Consider the following 23,857-nt stretch of genomic DNA (forward strand, 5'->3'; position numbering starts at 1 on the left):
GGCAAAATTTTAACACGTTCGGTCGAGCACTTAATCTATAATTGAATATTTTTTTTTATAACACGCGAATAGCCGGAGAGTCGCAACACTGGTGCACTCGCGAACCGTGACGTAACAAGCTGCTTGCTTGCCGAGGGTTTGCGTTCCGGCGAACGATATTGTTCCGTAGTCAGCTGCGCGGGCAATGCAGCTATCTTAGCTTTCTTCACCTTGGCATCGAATAGAACATTTGCAGCGGTCATACTTAGGTGGGAGACGATGGCTCCTCTCCATGCAACACACAACGTCACACACAGCATGGTAAAATGGCGGTCGCCGGTGGTGGGCGGGGTTTATAGCCAGCGACTCCTAGGGCTCATTTTGCAATGAATTATTCTTTTAAAGTCCATTTTTCATATATGTACAGGCACAATAGACCCTCTACTTCTATTTTTCGCTGAAAACCGCAATTTGTTGGGTGACACTGCCAAGGCCTCTCTAACGGCCTCAGTGGTGCTATTATATTTAGCCGATGGCTAATTATAACGGCACCAGTGGGGGCCATTAAAAAAAAAACAAAAGAAAAGAAAGCTTGAAAGCGAGTGCAGTCGTTATGCTCAGATCCTCCATAGCCTGGCCAATATGTCGTATGCAGCTCAGCTGCTTTGAACATCGCGAAAAAGAGCATTAAATAATCCTGTACTCTTCACTGAGCTCTTTCGCGCGCCTTTAGAAGGGAAGAAAAGGGCCGGCTCACCCTCGCGTAAGATCGAGCTTAACAATGCAGTGCATGGTTCAGTTAAATAATGCATACATTCAAACCCGACTAATCGAACTCGGGTAAATCGAATCATCGTTTATACCGAACTATTTTCAAATGCGACAATGCTTTCAAGTCAGTGCACAGCAAAATCTACGGCTACATCGTACAAGATAGCTTGAACATTTCATGCTTCGAACATCGCGTAGCACGAAACGCCCTAAGAATTTGGCTTTCCCTCATAAGGTACCAGCGATGGATGTACTCAGTACGTAAATAGTAGTTTTTTAACACGAAAGTGTTTTATGCCGGGGTCCACCACGGCTCCACTGACGCATTTCCGTCACGGATATGACGTTGTAAAATATAAAGACTAACTATGCAAAGAAAACTATAGAAAAAGTTCCGTCACCGGGAATCGAAATTATGACCTTTGGATCGCCAGCGCGCAGCGCGAAACGACTCCGCCACAGACGGCATGTTCTCTGATGTGCTAACGGCGAGCTATTTATGTACACCATTTGCCGGTGGCGGTACTCAGAGATCGGCGGTACAGCGTGTTTTCGTTATCACTAGCAAGATGGCGCGAAGGGCTCGAAGAGCGCGCTTTAAAGGGGTCATGAACCACTTTTCCAAGTAATGATCTAATGACCTCAATATCGAGTGTACTGCCTCCCGAATCGATTGCCGCAAAAATTTCTAGAATCCGTCAAGAATCAGCGGAGTTACGGGGTTTGGCGCACGCTCTCAGCGCTTTCTCTCTTTTCTCGTGCCGACGAGCGCACTGGAAGCTAGAGAGGGAGGGATGGCACGGTGGAAAGAAGTTACGTCAGCGCGCGTCATGAAACGCGATCGCTCTCCCGCTGTGATTCGCTTGCGCGAGTGCGGCTACCGTGTACTGAGGAGTGCGGCGCCGGCAAGTGGCGGCACCCGCGGCAAGAGCGCATCTGATCCGAACGCCGCTCTCGATTTACGTCGGCTATCGGCTAATAAGCATCTATGTCGCTTGCGACGTACTGACAGATCCGCGACGTACGACAGACGCCCCGCCCACCGACGAGAGCGAGAACCGGCCTCTGTTTGAAAAGAGGGTGCCTGGGGAGCGGCAACTTCGCGCTCCGCTTGTGGCCATTACGCGGCGCGCACGACTGTAATATTTGACAGATCAGTTCATAGCCGTGTCAGCTTTCCGCAGGATGTGTTTTTTCAACCAGCCCAAGGGGTGCTTCATGACCCCTTTAAAAGTCGTCCCCCACGCGGATTAGCGCGCGCCTCGACATTTCGTGGTCTCGTCGGGCGCTTATCTCGTGATCTCAGTGGTTTGTACGTCTTGGCTCTGCCTGCAAGTTTCCGTTGAGAGCACGAAGTCACCTCGCTCACTGCCGGCCGTTTTGCGAAAGGAGCGCGCTGCTGACACAGAAATAAGTTACAACTGTGACAGTTCGCGCTCATCCTGTGTATGTTCGTTCCGCGCGTCCTTTCTGCTTAAGCAGCGCATTGCAAGTTTCGAGCGGCTTGCCGTTCTTCGCGTAACATTACAATTTGATGCTGTAGCATTCATTCCTTCGCGCTTGGGCAAAGAATGCACAACACGCTCAACTACGTCTGCGAAGACACGTTTCACTTTCGTGTTATACCGATTCCTATGACAGAGGGATCAGCCATGTTTTTTTTTTTTTTTAGAGAAGCGCCCTATACATTGATACCGTGTTTTCTCGCGTATTACGCGCCCCTGCACATTACCCGCGCCACCAGCTACTAACTCTGTAAAATTAAAAAAAAAATACCCGCGTGTTGCCGCGAAGCCGCATTTCTTGCATTATCGTCAAGCAATGTCTTGAAGCCAACTTGCGCACCGACAATCTCGTCGCAAATAGGGATGGTCGATTAAAATTTTTAATCGATTAATCGTTAATCGTTCGTCGATTTGGCCTTTCATCGATTAATTGCTTTAGGTGTGATGTTTTAATCGAATAATCGGCATTTTCGATGGATGCTTTAAAAAGAATATCTCATTGTTTGAGAGGCATAGTTTGTGTTTGATCTCGACCGAAGTCTTTCTATCAGACGTGCTAGAGATCACATGTGCGCATTTGCGCCTTCGTGAAAATTCGCACTTTCGCCCAATGGACACAGATGACCCGTCGTCTCTGAGTGATGTGACGGATTGAAGGATCTGCGTCTATCATCCATAGGCGATTCGGCAGCATGTCGCATTTCCTTAAGCCTGCCTACTCGAGCGCGCCGAAATCGGAGGCGTTTTCGGCGACCACACTGGTCGAAAAGACGCAACGGAAACATGCATCGTGGCCGAAGGTGAGGTAGTCCCGCGAAAGGTAAAAGAGAGACAAGGAGGAAGAGCAAGTAAATATGACGCTCGCACTCGTAGGGACGGCATCTTTTCTCCGTTTGATATTGTGGAAGACCGCTGTAATGCCATAGTTGCAGACTGACGTGATCTCTTCCTTGAGGTTACCCATGCGAGATTGCTCAGCAACATACTGGCCTCAAACAGACCATCGGTACAGGGATCTGCGGGAAGTAGAGTGGCATGAGTTTTTGCCTTTCGGTTAGAATGAACGGCAGTTGCGCCAGTGTACTCCACAAGTTTCACATCATCGTTGCCTTAACTCGGCGCTATGCGCACACCTTCAATCGTGCGTACAGCCGGAACTATGCTAATAATAATAATAATAATAATAAATCAATCAATCATTTATTTATTAACGTGCCCAGGAACAACCGTGAGGTCTTTGTGCAGGCGCACGCAAAAAAAATCAATAAAAATAAACAATACAATACAGACAGTCTTCAGAAATAAAAAGAGCAAAAACACGTAGACAAGAGAAATGAACACAAAAGGGGAGGAGTAAAATAAGACAATATGAGAATATTGAAGGGGAATAAAAAATTAGATTGCACATATACAACTATGGCGGAAAGACGGAGAAGGGAAGACTTTGTACATTGTGCCATACTATGTCAAAACAGTGCAAAGCTCGGATAAAAACATGATTGTGGACTATGAAAAACGTCAGATCAAGAAAATTAATATTATAAAGACTTTGTATCTGTGAACGGTAGAGTGTTGGAAGAAGCAGGCGGGTACATGAAACGGTCTGTTCTCTCTGGTTAACTTACGCGGAATTCGAAAATTAACACAATTGAGAAGTACAGGGCAGGATATGATACCGTGGACTAGCTTGTAGAGAAATAAGAGATCAGAACGATTTCGTCGGCAGTGAAGTGATGGCAGTGATAATGATTCAGCAGTACTTGAACGAGATCCAGAGTCATTTTTAGCAAAGCGATGGTATATATGCTGAGGGAATTTTTTCTGGACTCGTTCAAGGTGTGTTACCGCTGGATTGAGCAATGCCATTCCATATCACGGACGCATACTCAAGTTGCGGAAGACATATTGCCGTGTACAATTTATGTAGGGCCATGGGAGACCTGAATTCTCGAGATATTCTACAAACACATCCGAGAGAACGAAGTCCCCGCATAGCAGCACGCTTAACGTGAGAAGAAAAGTTTAACGCGCTGTCAACAACAACACCAAGATCACTGATTTCATAAACCTTGCATAACGGCACAGAATTGACAAAGTATTGAAATTGACACGCTAGATGTTTGCGAGTGATAGACATGAATTTGTCTTTGAGGTATTTAGAGAAAGGTTATTGCCGTTGCACCATTCGGAAAAAGAACACAAATCTGACTGCAGCAAGCGACAGTCGTTAACTGAATGAATTTCCTTAAATATCTTGATGTCATCGGCATACAAGAGGAAAGAAGAATTACGAATGGCAAAAGAAACATCATTAACATCATAATAATAATAATAAATATTATTATGTGATGTTTTACGTCCCAAAACCACGATATGATTATGACAGACGCCGTGGTGGAGGGCTCCGGAAACTTCGACCACCTGGGGTTCTTAAACGTGCACCTAAATCTAAGTACAGGGGCCTCTAACATTTTCGCTTCCACCGAAAAAGGGGCCGCTGAAGCCAGGATTCGATTCCGCGACCTTCGGGTCAGCAGTCGAGCGCCGTAACCACTAGACCACCGTGGAGCCCGAACTGTGAGCGTGTCTAATGTATCAGATACTAGAACAAATAAACGAAAGGAGAATTTTAAGGGCTCGTTTTTCTTTGTTAAGCACAAAGAAAACATATATTAAAGTGGACGGGGGGATAACCGCCGCTTTAGCTCAGTTGGTAGAGCATCGGACGCGTTATTTGAAGGTCGCAGATTCGGTCCCTGCCCGCGGCAAGTTATATTATTGCGATAGCAATTATATGGACAGTCTCGGCTGGAAAATGTCCGTCCCCGTCGCCGTCATTCACCGTATATGTATAAGTATGTATATATATATATAGAAAAGCCACAAAGAAAAATAATTCAGAAATTCTTTCCGACGCGCGGAATCGAACGGGCGACCTCTCGCTTTGCAGCCCGCCGCGTTAGGCCACGACAGCACCGTCTTTCAGCCTGCTAACGGCGAGCTATTTATATACACCATGTAATTCAACATCCTTTCTTAGTGGCCACATAGATGGCGCGACGTGCGCGCGTGTGGCGCGCTTTAAAGATCGTCGCCCCGCTCCTGCGAACGCCATTGCTCTTCGCTATACAGGGCGTGGTCGCTTTCGTGCGCTTATCTCGAGGTAAGAAGGGGCGGCCGGTGGGTTGCTTCGCTTCGCTCGCTGCAGCGGCCGCGTTTGCGAAAGGAGCGCGCTGTTCAAACAGAAATAAGTAACAACTGTGAGAATTCGCGCTCGTCTTGTGTGTACCTGTTCGTTCGTTTCGTGCGTCCTGCTTTATGATTGAGCAGTGCGCTTCAAGTGTCGAGCTTTGACGCATTAGTTCGCGCTCGTCCTGTGTGCGTTCTTTTCGTGCGTCCTTTGGGCTCGAGCGACGCGCTGGCAATTTCGAGCTGCTTTCCGTTCTTCGCGTTACATTACATTTTATTGCTATCGCATTCATTGCTTCGCCGTTGCGGCGAAACTGTGACTTTTTTTTCTTCCACTTTACTTCCTTCACATTTACATCATAATTACTACAAATAACATCCCCTATACTTTCCTTGGCTTTCTTGTCTGTTAGTTCTCGTTGGAACATAGAGTATTTCGCGACTGTCCTTTCGCGTCACAGCAGAAGACGGGGGCCTCTATAGGCTGGCTGACGTGGGAGTGGTAGCGTTATATAGCTGAAAGATTCATTTCTCCAGGATCTATTAGACCATTTTCATAATCCACGAGTGCGCTTCCTTGCGCTGCAAATTCGCCCAATTAATGGCGGCACCTGCTGTGCTTCAAGTGGAGACGAGGACGTAGTTGCACGTGCTGGGGTTTGTCTGTTATGCGTGTTTATGTCAAGCTGCTGAGTCTACGTTTTCCGCGTCTTAGCGCAAGCAAACTGCGCTTGAGCACGCTGTTTGCGGAAGTGACTAACTAACGATAGCAGTCACGCCTTATTATATATCAGAATCGGAATCATTTATCTCGAGTCAAACTAAAAGATGAGTACATCATAATTATATATATATGTATATATATATATATATATATATATATATATATATATATATATATATATATATATATATATATTGACGGCACTAGTCGACGAAGCACAACGGCGACAGTCAAGACAGAGCGCGGACTCTGAGCGCGAGGAGCGTGCTGTCAGAGAGGAGCCGAAGGGGACGACCCACTAGAAAAGCGCTCGAGAGGGCGACCCAACCCATTACAGACTTCCAACGCTTCGCTACAATCACTTCTTTCTGTCACCATCATCATTCTTCACTATTTTTCCCAGTTACGTTTTCCCCAGCGCAGTGTAGCAGGCCGGGGCGTACTAGCTCATGCCACCCTCTCTGCCTTCTAATATATTTTCTCTCTCTCTCATTTATGGGTAAACAATAATCTTTTATTTGCTAAGGAGTAAAATATAACGGGAATAGGAACCAGTGAGAAAAAAACAACGCATATTACAATGTGGCACTTCCTTGACCACGGTATTGTGCAGATAAACAAGGAAAAAAAATAAAACCTGAGAGTTAAATAATAATAATAGGTGGGGTTTTACGTCCCAAAACCACGATATGATTATGAGGGACGCCGACATGGAGGGCTCCGGAAATTTTGACCATCTGGTGTTCTTTAACGTGCACTGACATCGCGCAGTACACGGCACTCTACCATTTCGCCTTCATCGTAATGCGACCGCCGCGGCCGGGTTCGAACCCGCGACCTTCGTGTCAGCAGCCGAGCGCTGTAACCACTGATCCAGCATGGCGGTCCTGAGAGTTGAATAATGTACCCAAAAAAAGCTGCCATAAACACTGCAGGCGAAGAAAATCGTTAGTTTATCGAAGGCAAGGAGAGCTGAGTTTGTGCGATGAAACACGATGAAGCAGCGCGGAGCCCAAAACGTACACAAAAATTACACCATTTCCCGCTAAAGGGGACCATGAGGCGATGCGAAGCCGGAGCACTTGCACGATCGCGTTCCGTTGGCGTTCGTTGGGCATGCTACCGACCTCGCGTCGTGGAACGCGAAGAGGAATGCTACGCGCGTCTTGTCTTCCCTCTAGCCTGGCCGTTAATTCTCACAGGGCGAGCGGGGAACGCGGTCGACAGGCGTGCGAGAGGGGGGCAGCGTAGGAGAGGAGAGAAAGGGGGAGGGGACGCGCATGCGCTGGTGCTCATCGCGGCGTTGCGCAGGAGAGAATTTCGGCATGTCTAGCCCGCGTTTCAGAGGAAGAGTGGAAAGTGGGAGGGGAAGTAGAGAGGGGGAGGGGGAAGTGGAGAGGGTACGCGCATGCGCAGTAAGGGTGGTCACGCCGCACACCACCACCACCACCACCGGATTGAACTCCGCCATAAGATACTTCGCATCTAATAAAATAAGCAACTAGGTGATGCGTTCGCACGTCTGAAATATACAGAAAACGGCAAACTTCACTGTTGAGCGTTGACGCACCCGCCTTGCTGCTTTCGTTCAATGAAGCTATACCGCTCAGGGACAGAGGAAGAGGTCCTGTGAAGAGGACCCAGCTTTTTGAGCGAATACGAATTACCAACAGTCCATCCTTTTGAGACCTAAGAATCGGTTATGTAATTGAAGAGCAGCCTGATTTTCAAGAGAAGTTACACAAAGGACCTTGGCTAAGTAGCGAGATACTGATACTAATAACTTACCTGAAGAGGCGGATTCGTGCCTTCGCGAACGGGGTCTTCAACATTGTAGTTTTAGTCATGACCATTTTTCTTTGGATAATGACTTTTTGGCACAATAATAAAGTGTGTGTGGGGGGGGGGGGGGCAGGTGATATATAAAGAGTTTCCGTCGCTGGCTTCGAGTACTGGTTACCACCTTCATGACACACTGCAGTCATCGTTTTCGAATCTTCTGTGAACACCGTCCACACCGCGCTCTTCTTGTGATTGCTTGGCATTATGACATGTCAAAGGAAATAGTATACACACCAAATTGTAATAATAATGCAATATAGCAAGCAAGCACCACGTGTACTTTGCCGACGGTTAACTAGCACATGACAGCAGAAAGGGGGGCGAGAGGAGGTGAATGTAGTAGCACAGTGGTAGTAGGCTGTGAGCTGAGAGAAGCGGGCAAGTGCATTTCTGCCTCGCCGGGGTGAGGCCGCCTCCTGTCCGCGCTCAAAACTTTGGGCAGGGCTTGGAGGTGGCCGCCGTAGGCGACGGAGACCAGGGCGAGTTCATTTCTGCCTCTATGGGATAGGGCCGCCGCCCGCTTTGGGGTCGTTCAGCTAGCGTACAAATATGTCCTGTAGTGAAAAAGAGTAGGTGTGCTCGACTGCTGCGTCTCGGCATCGCTCGCCTCGCACTCATGTGCTCCGGTCAAGGGGCGGTGCTGGGGGAGGGGGTGCCGTAATCGATTAATCGAAGAGTTTTAATCGATTAATTGAAAGGCGGAAATCGATGACGATTAATCGATTAACGGTGCTCCTTTAATCGATTAACCGTTCATCGATTTTACCATCCCTAGGCAAATACGCTAAATGGTTAATATCGAATTTTGCGATATATCGAACTAACTTCTTTTTTTTCTGCGAGTTCGATATATGCGGGTTTGATTGTATCTTAGCAAACCACTGAGCGCGTTCTGCAATTGCATGTATACGTACATACCTCTATCGCCATTCGGAGTTGTGGTGCATGCAGTCCATACCGTTTGCGGACGAAGGATTGCACATAACGTTTTGTTCTTGAACTGATTAAGAGCCGCGGACATGACGACCGCATCGAGAAAAATCGGCGTTCTCTCAGACCTGACGATTTCGGTAAAGTATACGGTCGTGCCCATAACTTATACTTACGTTTGTCGTCGTTACACATCTGCGGGAATTTGCGGACCTTCTTTTTTAATGCGAACGCATTTCTTAGTCGGGCTATGAAGGCATCCGGCGTTGTCCGCGCGCCTCTCCGCTCTCACTCCCTCTCCCATAGCAACAGCTGCGGGCGCGCGCGCTTATCCTCGCCCCTAGCAACCGGAGCAGGTGGTGCGGCCGGAGTAGCAGAGAGTGAGTGGAGAGGAGGAGCGCGCTCTGGCGTGTCAGGGCGCTCGCATCGTGGGAGCTCGGCGGAGCTCCCGCGTGTGTGGAGAGAGTGTAGGAGAGGGTAGGTGCAGTGCTTCGCCGCTCCTCTCGCCGTTCCCTCTCTCCTCCCTGCGCCACCGCCTCAATGCAGTGCGTTTGAAACGCGTTTGTAGCGTTTGTGCTGCCTTGGCACATCCTGAAAACAGCGCGCTCTAAACGCGTTTGTGCTGCATTGAAGGCGGTGGCAACATCCCTGAGGTGATTACGAACGCACGTAGGAAGCGTTCGTTGAAAGAGGCGCCCAAAAGGGAGACACTTGAGCGCGTCGATGTGTCCAGCTTTACGCCATTGAAATTACTGCGCCGTGTACTCTCGGCGCAAGAAATGCATTCGCATTTCCTCACGATTCCCTTCGGGGAGGTGGGGGTATTTTTTCTTGTTTTTTTTTCTTAAGGGGGATCACTTACCTTGAAAGGGCTGTCTTTTTTCGCGTTCCGATAGCTATGCAGATAGCCGCGATAGCCGCGATAAATCGGTTTTGAAAGACTCGCTTGTTTGAAAATTCATCCGCTCTTGCCACGTAAGTGAATGCAAAGTGCATGTCACGTAAAGTCATTGATATCCTATGGTATACATATCGTAAATAGCCTTAGTATTGGAGGCTTTATTATTGTAGACCGAAAGTTCACGCGTGTGCTTATCACTGGGCATTGTATCTCTGCAGATCCACGGTGCTTCGTTTCACGTGTCTTGCTAGAAGACCACGTGTCAACGTATCTCCGTGCGCGAAGGCGTTGTTGGCGAGTCTATATTCTTTATTTTGTACGAATGTGCCGCTCTTTTTTTTTTATTACTTCGCCGACGTGATGTCCCCTAATTCACGAAAGCTTATTAGTAGAGGTGGCATTTATTTCCGTGGTGTCGCACTACGCTTTCCGAAGTGAGCGTTTCGGCAAGTTGCGAAGGATAAACGCAGCATGTATATACGATGGGATTTTTGTAGAACAACGCGTCCGTTAGTTCCCTGCGACACATCTACATCAGTGACCCGTTTGGGATATTCCATATAGTGAAACGTCGATGTCGTGCGTACCTTGAGATAACACGACGCACTCAAAGAAAAAAAAAGTCATTTGACTTTTTTTTTTTTTTTTTGCCACGTATATAACTCTCACACACATGACTCTCATTTGACACGTTAACTTCTTTTGGAGAGTAGTGAGACGTACGACTCCCCAAAATATAAGTGAGAGTTATATGCGTGGCAAAAGAGTCAGATGACTTTTTTATATTTTTTTATAATATATTATTTTTCAGAGTGCAGTCATCCTACCGCGTGGCCACATAACAGCGGCCGGTGTCGCTCGTGACGCCTACTAATCACTGTCAGTCAAGCAGGGAGTATCAGGAATGTACGCAGCTCTGTATGCCCCCTGCAAGTGAATAAACAAGCAGTCACGGAAACAAAACGATGAAGGCGGGGCAGCCTGTCCGTGGGGATCGGAGGGCAACAGGCGCGGTTTTGCGCTCCACATTCCGCATTTCCACCTCGGCGAAGCTGCACCCTTTAATTCGCACCATTCATTGCCTGCGCACTTCCGCTAACTCTGTTTTGAGTCACGGGGTGGCGGGAATCTAATGAGCGGCGCTTAATGGAGCACTAATTTCGGCTACGGAGGAGGAGAGCGGCGGACGCTAATTATACGGCGCTTGATTCGAGAGCGAATCCGCGCTCGCTTTTGAAACAGGGTCGAGAGAAGCGCGTAGAAGCAGAAAGGTCAGGCGTTTTCGGCAGCCGTGAGCCGTCTGAATCCTGTTTGTTTGTCTCAGTGAACCTCTGTCTGAACTCTGCGAGGGCAGCGGCACGATGAGGGCTTTTTTTTTTCTTTTTCTTTTTTTCTTTTTTGTCGAGCCGAGGCCTGAGCTCGCCGGGCCGGCCGAGCTAGCTCTAAGAGCGCCTCGTGATTGAGTCGGCTCGATGAAATTAGGTCCGGTCGCGCCGGTCGCTGAAAAGGCGCGTAACGAGACGCGCCTGATGCGATTTTGCGGGTCCCGCTGGCAGTTCGTTGCTGCTGCTGCTGCTATACCACTACAAGTAAGGCCGCACCCGAGCGGCAGAAGGACGCGTACCGGAGCGCGTGGCGTCGCGACGCCTCCCTTCGACACGCGGTGATAGGATCACCGTGGTCGGACGACGAAGGCACACAATGGGCGCCCTGATTTGACGCCACAAGGGCGCAATCAGGCTCCGAGCGCGCGACTCTAGCGAACACCGTGTTTTCGCGTTTTCAACCAGCATCGAAAGCAGTTTTATCCGTCGTGTTATTTTAGCCGTCGCTGTTATGTTGCGAAACAGAACGGCAAGCACATGTATGGAGCAAACTTCTGGCAATGCGTCGCCCCCGCACAACTGTGTGCCCTGACTGAGCCTGAGCGTGAATGAAACTTTTAATTCGGCACGATGATGTTTGCAGCGTGTGCATCGCGCAGCGGTAAATAGACGCGGAGGCTACGCAGCACCAGGAAAAATGTCCCGTGTAATTGATAATTTGACGCTTATGTGGCGCGTTGTACGTGAAACACAGTCACGACCACAGCATCGCCAGGGTTGGCACATCGTGCGCCAATACCGACTAACGCCAACTCTCCGCTCGCACAGTATGTGCTCGATCCCTAAAAGCTGAGTTTGCTGGAAACTAGCTGAAATTTCGTTCTCGCCACGTAGGCTATTCAGCGGTAGTCGGTTTTATTTGCTGACAATCCACACTTTTTTAAACTGTACAGACGAACTACCGAAAATTCCTGTTTGCAGAGATTAAAGCAATGAGCTTCACAAGTTGTCCTCGTTCTATTACACTCTTCGACTTTCTGAGTTTATGTGCGTATTATTTCTGGTTAAAGCGGGAGAAAGATAACAAGAATGCGCTTGCCGGCGTTTTATATACCGACTTCGCCAAGACGTCGATACAGATGTGTGATTCGCGATACAGATCTGTGATACAGATGTGTGACTAGAAGCAACCATGCACAAAGCGAAAAGGCGAATAGTCCTCTCAGATATAATTTACTTTTCCAGCAAGCCACAACACTCCGTGTCCATGGGTCACTTCTCCCCTTACTGCTATGGTCTCAGCATTCATTCATTCATTCATTCATTCATTCATTCATTCATTCATTCATTCATTCATTCATTCATTCATTCATTCATTATAATTTCCAGTGCTTGACTGCATAGAAAGGTCAATCAGAGTGAGCGGTGACTAGGAACGCATGAATACGGTACATGCTCGAGTTTCGGAATTTCGTGCGTTGCGCGCTTTCCTTTTCTTTCTTTTGGTGTTAGAGGAGGAGGGAGTCCTGGTGACGTCATTTAACTCGCCGGTCTTTCTACAGTTGTTGTCTCCTTGACTGGTGTCGCTGCGTACACACGAAAATAAGACATCTCGCGACACACATACGAAGACGAAATGTGCTCGGGAAAAATCGAATCGGAGGTTCGCGCAAAGTTTCGCATTTAAGCGTGAAAATCCAATTGAGAAGCAAACGATGAGTCAATGGTGTATGCCTGACTAAACATCAAGGGTGACTGTAGCTGAAAACAAAACAAAAACACGAGGGCATCTTCGCCTGGTCCCGGGCACGAGTAATGCACATGGGAGCGAATAATGACACATTCAAATTAAAACTGATCTCACGGCGTAGCCGTGTTGTTTTATTTTATTCCAGGATCGTGTTTATGGATGTCTTGGAGACCTTACCCGTCATCAACTTGATAACAATCATCGGCGTCACACCACTACTGTTCGTTCTCTCTGCTTACGGCCGGGGCATTGGTTTATTGCACTTGTCAAATGATCAAATGACTGAATGAACCTGGAAGATAAAGTAGTACTCGCCGATTATAAATGTGGTTAACTGCTTATCTGTAAAACATGTCCGCCTGTATAGCATCCGCTTGCAATGCAATACGACAGATTCAGCTCGATAAAAACAAAAGAAGAGATTATTTTGCAGTATTCTGTACGAGCTAGCTTAGCGATCTTTGAGACAACAAACAACAGTGAACGAAGTTATTGTGATGCCACTCATCGAATCCTCGTGCGACTTCGCGAATGGACATACGGTACGTTTAACGACAGTTTTCTACGAATGTGGTGATATTACGTTAAGAGAAAACGTCGAAGATTGATTGGTCACAGCTTTGGTGACGTCGGTGCTAATTATGTTCGTTTAAAATAGCATCAGAACATTCCCCACTCAGGACGTGCGCCACGCATCAAGCCGTGTAGTAAGATAAATAAATAAATAAATAAATAAATAAATAAATAAAATATTCCTGCTCGGCACCCTACCATATTACGTACCTCACATTCCTTTCATCTGTATATTTTACAAGCCATAACAAAGAAAAAAAAAATCAATTTCTTCGCGCTTCACATGCGCAACTGGTAAGACTAGCGAACTACAGCACAGTATGAGTCTTGACGTCATGTTGTATACAGAGTGGGCTGTCCCGTCCTTGGGCAAACTGACGCCGAGGTGCTGCGTCATTGATGTCATGGACACGGCCGCAAGCGGCGAGCGCATTGTATAGCGTTACTCATACGCGTGTATAGTATATGAATGAAGTCGGGACCCAACAAGGACGAGAGAACTCGGCGATTGGAGAAGGCCGCGTGACGTTCTAATATTAATCTCACGTCGTTCAGAGAACGCATGAACCATTATAAGGAATCGGAGAAAGGAAGACACTGTATCTTTTTCGAGTAGTGAATACATGGAAAGAGGAAAGCGGAACGCTGCACAATCAAGTTCTATTTAAAGTATTCGCGGCTTTCGTTTACACGGTCGACAACATCTAAGGTGAACAGCTTCTTAGTGTGCAAGCCGGTAAAACTAGAGCGTCTTCAGGAGGGAAATGTGCGTTACAAGATGTAAAATCATGACGTCGATAGACACAATTACAATTTTCAAAATTCTGTAATAAACATTAAACATAACCTTATGTGAGGTTTTGAATACTAACAAGGTGTTTACCTTAGATGTGAACTACCACGTACATACGTAATGTCTTTCAGAACCCTAAGCTCGCAAAATAAACATCCGTTTTCAAGGTTAATTGTGTCGAGAATTTCTTAAGTGAGCAAGCTTTTCGCAATGTGATTATATGTTCTTTTGTTTTCTTTTTTTCTTCATACTTTGCTGAAAAGCTAGTATATAGCTTTGCCGAGTGTGAGATTAAAAAAAAGCACATTTTTGTCGACTGCGTATAATTACGTTTATCGTGTGTTCTCCATTCGTTGAAATAAGTCATCTGACTAAGACATAATTACGAGATGAAATGTAGATAACAATAATAAATTATTTCAACGAGTCCTGCAGCTAGTGCATACGTATACCTGTAGTTCGGTTGACGCTGGTCAACGTGACGTGAGATCAAGCGCGAAATGTAGGCTAATGGTAACAATAACAACGACGAAATAAATCAGTAAACTAAACAACACTGTAATACAAAAGTGCTAATTACGGCTCTCGAAGGTTCACTTCACGTCGTGTCCATGTCCCTCTTGCTCTGCGCTGCACAAAAGCTCGCAATGATACGGCCCTCTTCTCTACAAACAGTGCAGTAATGACGCAGCAAGTCGGCTTCGCGGGAGTGACCGCTTGTCCCGTAATTTCTTGCTTTTCAGTGCCTCCTTACGTCACCCAATAATGTACTGTCGGTCAGGCATTTTTTCGGGACACGAGATTTGCTAAACAAAGCCGTGTTTCCTCGAAGCTTGGACACGAATAGCCTCAAAGTTTCATAGTTTAGTAGCCTTTGCGATATGCCCAGTGATACATTACACTACAATCGTTATGGTTAAACAGAAGAATTGGCATTTTTCGTGAAACCAGTGTTCCGTAAAATTTCGAGGCCGGCTTCACGTTTCACTCTGAGTGGGCGCGGAGTTGTAATGTGTGTAATTCCACCGCGACGAGAAAACGAAACAAAGAGTACACAGCAAGATGAGTATGATTAACAAATTGATCCATGGTGGACGAACCAGGGTAGTTCAGAGCCACAGAGTCAACGCTTCGACAAGGAGACCTTTCGCCCTGACGAACGCTGAACTCAATTTCCTTTGTCGAAACGATGGTACTAGGCCGGGTCTTTCCTATACTCCGTTTCATACATCAGGTGGAACGCTATGGAAGCTAGCGATACTTCTTGCAGTAGATGCGTTCGCACCAAGAAATAGTTCAATTATTTTACCACCCGTAATGTGATCTTTTTCGTTTTTAGACAGACTAATAAAGGAAGATGCTTTGTGCCTTCGAAAAGAACAAACCCCATTATTTATACGGTTGTCAGTGTGTTGTTCCGGATAGCTTGGCGCATCTTCCTTTATTTTCGCTTCGTGGCCTCCGCGATTAGTTCCGGTAGCGCGTAGCCGGAGCCAATCGCGGAGGCCACGTTTACGACGACGAAATCCAAGCGCGAGACACGCGGACTTACACATTTTGCTGACCGAACGTCTTGCATAGTTTCCACAGCGTTGCACCTGATGTATGAAACGGAGTCTAGTTTGGTCATCGTTGATAGGTGTAAAACAAGAATTTACACTCCCGTAAAGGAGTTGCCAGTTAGTCCGTCGCTTTCGGAGTGCGGGTTTTGCGGAGAGATGAGAGACACCGCAGTGCGGTCTCTCAGAGCGTCTGCAGGACGTCGCAGAGGATACGCTCGATGGGCACCGGTCCGATGGTGGGCCGGAAGTAGGCCTCCTCGAGCAACGTGGCCGGCACGGCGCGCAGAGAACCCAGCAACAGGAGGAGTCGCGCGGCTCGGTGCTGCTGCTGCCGGGGCCGCTCGTCGCCGCTCTCCAGGAGCACCGACAGCGTCTGCTCCTGGACGCGCTCCACTTGCGACGCCTCGCGTAGACCGGACACTTCTGCGATGCGCGGGCAAGGGGGCGTGTGTTGTTGACTAACGCCTACTCTCCCATATCCTTTCTCTGATTGGCGTTTAGCGCAGAGGCTTGTGAAGACGCAGACGTAAAGGAGGGACACGCACTGGCGCTAGCTTTCAACAATGTTCTTTTAGAACCCGGATCACGCGCATTTGTACATTGCGTGATCCGGGTTCTAAAAGGCGACTGTTTATTTTTCTTCTCAGTCGATTCTATTGATCCCGCCCGAAAGCTTTCCGCACCCAACGTGGTCTTGCACTGCCTCCGGGATTGGAGGAATTGGAAGCTTTCTGCACCTCGCGTGGTTTTGCAGTGCCTTCGTGATCGGCCTGCCTTTGACCTAGCGACGATGTCATATGCGATGACGTCACGTGATGTGTCCTCATAATGATGTCACGATAACTTCACAAATTTTGGCGACCTGTGACGTCATCACATGCTGATCTTTTGCATCACTCGTGGTGACGACGCCGACTGTCACTTTTCGCGTTTTGTGAGGAATCTAAGGCTTTCGTCTCAATAAATCGTTGCTGAAACTTATCGCCGGTGTGGGTGTGTCCCCTTCTTGGCCGCATCTTCACAAGCCTTTGCGCTAAACGCCAACAATATGTATTACCGACAAGGCAAGAAGTGAACACTCGCTAAGCTCCCTTCCCTTCATTTCCTCTGTTCCTTTGCTGCCTTTTCCTATGGCGCAGAGCCGTTCTCCCGAAGCGCCATCTTTCTTTTCCTAGCAATAACCACTTCACCTCTCTCGCAAGAAGCGCCCCTAAGCGACGTTTTTTTCGACCATCTGCAGGAGGCATGTCGATCGAACGGCTTTAATTGTGACGATTCGCTCACTGTGCCCAGCCAATTCATGACACTTCTTTCCTTAACGCACAAACAATATTGGACCTCTTGGTACGAAAACTTCGAAAAGAGGTAACGTTCGAAGAGCAGGGATATCAACCAATAAAAAAAATTGGCCGCGTATCTGCGTGCGCCGCTGCAAATGCCGTGTAAAGACGATAGAGGAGGCGCTGCGCGAGATATGGACGCCATCTGGTAATACGTCGGGAAACATGAGCTTGTGCAGAGGGTTTCCTTCCTCCGTGGCAGAGGACGTTCGTCGGCGCGCATATGGCATTTTCAGCGCAGCTTAAGAAACTAGGGTCTTTAGAATTACGTATCTTTGTACTCTCTATTAAGGAACACACCATCTAATACTTACCTAGTGATGTTGTGCCTCAGGTATGCGTAATATTTACTTTTTGTTCGACAACGTTCACTATGAACAGCCGTACCAGTTCAAGATGGGTGGGCGGTAAGCAAGTGGTTCAACTTTGGCCGGGTCGCTGAATCGGGTGACAGACAGACAGACAGACAGACAGACAGACAGACAGACCAAAATTTCTGCGTTTAAGTTCCCCAAGAAAGACTATCGTCTTTAAAATTCCATTGACTACGCTGCTGGCTAAAGTTTAATGTATGGGGAAGAGAAGGAAATTGCTATGGAAAAAGTAACACCCGCAGCATACAAAAAAAAAAGACACAACTTACAGAGTCTCTTACGCATTCACCTATGACGACTCGAAGGCGAAAGCCATCTTCTTTTTTTCTCATTCGACGTATGGATCCCCCCCGCCCCATCCGAGATATTTCTGCACCTAACGGGGTTTTCCAGTGCGTCCAGGATCGGACGCATTGTTAGCTTTCTGCACCTTGTCTGGTTTTGCACTGCCTCCGTGATCGGCCCACCTTTTAGCAAGCGACCACGTCATCTGATGACATCATCGTAGGACGTCACGTTGTGTGACGTCATGGTGACGTCATAATTGCGGCACAAAAATTGTTGATCTGTGACGTCATACGTTGACGTCATCACGTGATGATTTTTCGCATCACTCCTGTTGAGCCGCCGTCGGTCAATTTTCGTGCTTGATGCAGTATCTAAGGCTTTTGCCTTAAGAAAAATGTTGGGTTACAATTTAATACAGCTATCCTAATTTATCTTCAGTATAACCATCTAGCTGCCTGATCTGATCTACAGGTGCATAATTATTGCACTCTGTCCTTAATATGTTTTCGTTTCTTTTTTGTTTAATTATTATTTAACATTCCGCATGTTCTTTAAAATTTCCTATCCCCCAGTGTGAGTACAAGTCACAGCAGAAGGAAATCATTATCGTCATCGTCTCACAACTGGTGCATGCCTCAAACGTGGCTTAAGATGAGGGAACAGGGAAAGAGTGTAGGGGGGCGGGGGGAAAGGGCGACGCGTGGCCAGCTCGACAGCAGGAAAAACCACAGACGGGAAGAAATGTAAGAATTGGCAATGGTGGGGGAGGGAAGGACTCATTTATAAGGAAAAGGGAAGGAATTGAAGGGTGCAGTGGCGGACTGGGGGCATGGCGTTCACCTGGTCTGAACAGGGCGAGGGCCTTGAGGCACGAGTACTCTGCGGCGTCCGTCTGCAGGGCGGTCAGCCTGCCCACGGCCTCGCGCACTGCCTGCAGTCCACGCAGGCCCCCCGCGGCACTACCGCCTTCGCCGGCCGCAGACTCGACACCTGCGTCCGCCACAACGATGTGCACCTGTTTTCACGTGTCGTATTGAAAGGACGCCGCTGCTCTCTCACGCGTCACATTAAAACAGGGGAATCGCAGACGCTTTTTCATAGTGTATTTCTATCATTATCCTGCGGCTCACTTAACCAATGTAGCGCCACGAAAGAAACTTCATCCCATCAACGTCTCATTCTGGGGGCCGGCATGTCATGTATACCGTAAAATCCCGAGCAAGCGCCACCCCTCCCAAGTTTTCCGCGAAACTTGAAATATGCGCCCCCTCCTCCCCTCCCGCCATATTCACTGTTTCATTCACAGTTTTTATTCGCCCGACGAGGGCGAATAAAAATAGTGAATTCATGCGTATTCAATAAAGCATACCATTAGAAGCACGGGTGTGCATTCTTTATTCTTAACGGCTCTCCCGCCGCCATCTGATTCTTGATCCTCGACCACGGTGTCCTCGACCAAGCAAAGGGACCCCCTCCAAATTTTGACGGATTATGCTTCACCGTGGGTGGGCGGCGGGGCGCACTTGTTCGGGATTTTACCCTTATGTATACTATAAGGGTAATTCTGTCATGACGTTGCATGAAGAAAAAAATACTCGTAGGATTCCTTGTGTATTCGCCTAAGACGACTCGAAGACGAAATCTGCTCATCATCATATCATAATTATCAAATAATTATGATAGTCATAATCATCTATAATGCTAATGATGATTTTTTGGTACCATTCGTGTTGACGACTACCCCTACGGTCACTTTTCCCGTTTCATGAGGCACGTGAGGCTTTCGCCTTAATAAAATAAACGCACTTTATCTCTCATGTTGTGGATCTTAAGTACTTTCCACGAGGCTGTTTCATTTACGTAAGTGAAGCAGTATTTGCTGTTTGAACTGGATTCTGTAGTGTCACTTCGCAGATTGGTTGATCGTGAACAAGTGCAGAGGGCTTGTAGTGAGGTTGAACGCGAAGGAGAATCATTTCGTTGATTTTAGGGGTGCCACAGTATATGCTACGGTCACGATGCAAAGTGCTGTCATGAAGACAAGCTGCTGCATCGCGATGAGACATCTTGTCGCAAGAACTATACTAAGCCGATCGTGTAGTCAGGCTGCCGTCTCGAAGTAGTATTATGACACCAGTGCTGTCGTGACGACAAAAAAAAAAAAAAAAGAAAGTCACCAGACTCTCGAAGAACGCGTGCGGAGAACCGTTAACATGTCGACATTCATATCAGGGCGGGTGAAGCAGAATAATTCCTTTAGTTTGTTCGATTCTCTTTAGTCATCCGTCGCTCTGGATAGCTAGTCGTAATGTCACGAGCCTGGCGCAAGTGGGCGAAAAGAAACGGCACGTTAGGCTAATGTGCGTCTGCCATAGAAGGTGTGTAGCTGGTATGCAGGTCAGTGATGCTGCACTGACCAGTGGCAGTGACCAGTGGGAATCCCCATTGCGCTGCGCTGAGCAGGAACACGTCGCTCCAGGAGGCCTCGAGCAAGAGCAGCTGGTCACGGCAGCATAGCTGCGCAAAGGCCGGCACGCTGCGGATCCAGCGCAGGCTGCAGAAGAGTAGCTTGGCGGCCGTCTCTTGCACACCTGCGGCATGTGATCGATGAATCAAGAACCGGGCCTGTCATATTCGCAAATATGTTCATATTACAAATGATTTGCACGAAGCACCAACCGACAATAGTGATAGCGAATCTAAACAATGTTTTTCAATGTTTTTATATGCAAGCACTTACATGCGAACTTGCGTAGGTTGTGCGTATGATCTACCTCACTGTTTTAACCAGCTGTATTGCCACTGGGGGTACGAAATTCTTCAATCTATTCGTGAAATTTGCTTTTTGCATGTCTGCCAATCTCCCGATTTGCCCGGGAGACTCCCGCATTTTGACCAGTCCTCCAGATTGTATGGCCACGGCCATAAACATTCCTAAAAACAGCTCTCTATGGCACCGATCGCACGGCCCAGCTCCTCAGTTTCTCCCGCACCCGGCCGGATCGAGCATTTCTCTCCACCCTTAAACTCTCCCCACTTATGCCTCTTCCCATCTCATTGCCCATTCCTTCCCACGTCTCCTCCCTCCTAACCGTTGGTCGCCTCCCTGAGAATATGCGTCCTGAACACCATGCAACTCTCCCGTAAAGAGCAGCGCGAGCCTCCGCGCTCTGGCGTAAGTTCGGACGGCAACCGGCCGTGGCTTACGTGTATGCCGCCCCGTACCACCACTACCGTACCCAACCCACGCCCTTGAAGTCACTGACAACTCTCTCCGACCCTCTATTACTGCCTCCGTCTACACTTACACCTCTGTGGAGGCTGAAGGGGCAGCTATTGACCTTGCCGTCACGCAAACCTCCGCGAAATACACTTTCAGTGATTCCAAGCCTGCGGTATAGAACTACGCAGTTGGACGGGTTGCACCCTCGGCCACCGGTATCTTGCGTTCTGGCACCGTTCCCTCTCGCCCCATACAAATCATCTGGATACCCGCTCACGGGGGTCATCCTGGCAACGAGTCGGCCAATTCCATCGCTCGCGATTCGACTGACCGAGCAAGCCCGCCCCCGCCGGGAATGTATACGCGCGACGCGCTCCTCACGTACCACGACATCACCTTGCACTACCGTCTCTCTCGCCTCACCTTCCCCTCACCGCACAAATCTCTTTCCCAGCATCACCAACACTTGTGGCACCAACTTCAGGCCCACACCTTTCTTACTCCCGCACGTCTTGCCATCTTCCACCCCTGGACGTACTCGCCGGCCTGCCGCTTATGTGGCAACTCCATCGCCAATTATGACCATATATTCTCAAGCCCGGCACACTTTCCCCCTGCCTCTTGGTACATAATAAGTCCGAAGCAGAGGAAGGCTGCATTGTCCAGCACCAGGCCGGATCTTCAACTTCGGCTGGTGACTTTGGCGGCGGTCGTCGCGACTAGGCACTGCCTGGACGCCACAACCGGCAGCATGAAGGCCGCCCACAACGCTGCTTTTTAATTAAAAATACAATTTTAGCTCTTGACTTTCGCACAATGTTTTTCACCACCGCCACCACTGCGTAAAGAAAATTAAAAACCGAGGACATCGGTTCGAAGATTTGCTGATTGCGTGCGAAACGCTTAAGTCCCTTTTGCCGCAGTACACTCGTGTCATGCGGAAAAGCACACAAAGATCAAATCATTTAAAATATTCAGTTCCAACTAGAGTTGGGGGGTCCCTCAGACGAAAAGCGGTTATAAACCACTCGAGAGTGCCTGAGGGCCCACGTTCATGGCAACAGTCTTGAAATCCATGCTTTTAGGAAATAAAGTACAATAATAGCAGCAAAAAAGAATTAAAAAAATTAGAACGATGTTGTGCAAATAGAACAATAGAAGAAATAGACGCAGATCAAATGACATCATTATGTATGTATGTATGTATGTATGTATGTATGTATGTATGTATGTATGTATGGTATGTATGTATGTATGTATGTATGTATGTATGTATGTATGTATGTATGTATGTATGTATGTATGTATGTATGTATGTATGTGTGTGTATGTATGTATGTATGTATGTATGTATGTATGTATGTATGTATGTATGTATGTATGTATGTATGTATGTATGTATGTATGTATGTATGTATGTGTATGTGTGTGTGTGTGTATTCATGCATGCATGCATGCATGCATGCTTTATTTTCCACGAAACCAATGCAGAGTTGCAGAGGGCTAATGGAAAAGAAAGCTCATAAATACAGTGGACAACAATAAATAAACGTGATGAAAACAAAGGGCGCGATAGATACAAAGAGTAAAGTTTCATTCTAGTGATGCTAGTAAGCATATTATGAAAAGTCATTAGGGAAGGGTGAGAAAATATTCTCGTATTTCTCTATTAATAAACGTAAAAAAGTTCGGGTCATTGCACACTAAGCTCTATATACATCGCGGCCAGCACCGAGTTCTGACCTTCGGAGAGCGGCCACCAGAGCAGCGGCCGGGGCAACATGGCGATGGGACCTCGGAAGAAGGGAAGGCCAGCGGCACCTTGAAGGTCGGACAACGATGCCGCCGCAGCCGGGTGTACTCCGGCCAGCTCTGGAGGCAGACCGGCCGCTGACGGCAGGCTAGCTGAGGACGCCGATGACTCGCTGGCCAGCGCCGGTCCCAAGCCGCCTGGCGGGACTGAAGGCGACGCGATGCCCGGCCGCTGAGTGGACGCCGAGTCCGGCGCCTGGTCGTCGATGCCGTTCGCCTCCTCAGTCGTCGACGATGGAACCGCGTCTGCGGGCGAAGTTTCCGTCACCGTGTGACTGCGCTGACACGCGCTTCAAGTTTCAAGTTTATTGTTTTCTCAAAGCAGTACACAACGGAAGAAATTATACAGAAAGAGGGCTCACAGTTAAAAACTGCAGCGGCACCTCTTGTTATTAATTACACAACAAAACTAAGCATGTGTTGGTCTAAAAACAAAAAAATATACAAAAGTTACACATTCCTTGCGATGATAAACGTATGGTAGCGCAACACTTCATTACATAACACGAACGAGAAAAAAACGCACCGAAAAGGTAGAGTTTACAAAAAAAAAGAAAAAAAGAAATGAAAAAGTTTACAACAAAGTAAAGAATAGGTAATGTTGACAAAGAAATAGGATAAGCTTTTAATGATCGTTGGTATGGTGACTGTGTAGGTGAAGATTTTACATGAACTGGTAGATTATTCCATATTTTCACACTTGTGTCACTAATCCCGTTAATGGGAATGGCAATCGCCGAGCGGATTCCAAGGGCGGACGTATCGGCCCCCCAAAACGCACCACGAAAGCGTGGACAATTTAGAGTTGGTCCTTTTAGTGCGCCAGCGAACGCCGGTTGTGGTCCAAAGACCGAGTCAGAGCCGAGAGTCGATAACACAAACGAAATATATTCTCAGTTAAACACATGTACACTCTGTTGGTACCAGTTACAACTTCACAATATAACTCAGATGGTGTTAACACAACGGAACTAAA

At 47.7% G+C, this 23,857-nt stretch overlaps 1 protein-coding gene across 1 annotated transcript in view; it reads right to left on the reverse strand.

The window, feature by feature from the left end:
* Positions 1–15,967: 15,967 nt before the first annotated feature.
* The window catches only part of LOC119387342 (photoreceptor-specific nuclear receptor-like), a 16,263-nt gene continuing 8,373 nt past the window's right edge, over positions 15,968–23,857 (reverse strand). The window contains exons 5-8 of the mRNA XM_049414160.1: positions 22,813–23,127; positions 20,264–20,437; positions 18,687–18,836; positions 15,968–16,267 (exon numbers count right to left, since the gene is read on the reverse strand). Coding sequence (XP_049270117.1) covers positions 16,026–16,267; positions 18,687–18,836; positions 20,264–20,437; positions 22,813–23,127 — 881 coding nt within the window. The 3' untranslated portion in view covers positions 15,968–16,025. The remainder of the gene's footprint in view (positions 16,268–18,686; positions 18,837–20,263; positions 20,438–22,812; positions 23,128–23,857) is intronic.

This window comes from Rhipicephalus sanguineus, chromosome 3 (genome assembly GCF_013339695.2).
Source record: "Rhipicephalus sanguineus isolate Rsan-2018 chromosome 3, BIME_Rsan_1.4, whole genome shotgun sequence".
Taxonomy (NCBI): domain Eukaryota; kingdom Metazoa; phylum Arthropoda; class Arachnida; order Ixodida; family Ixodidae; genus Rhipicephalus; species Rhipicephalus sanguineus.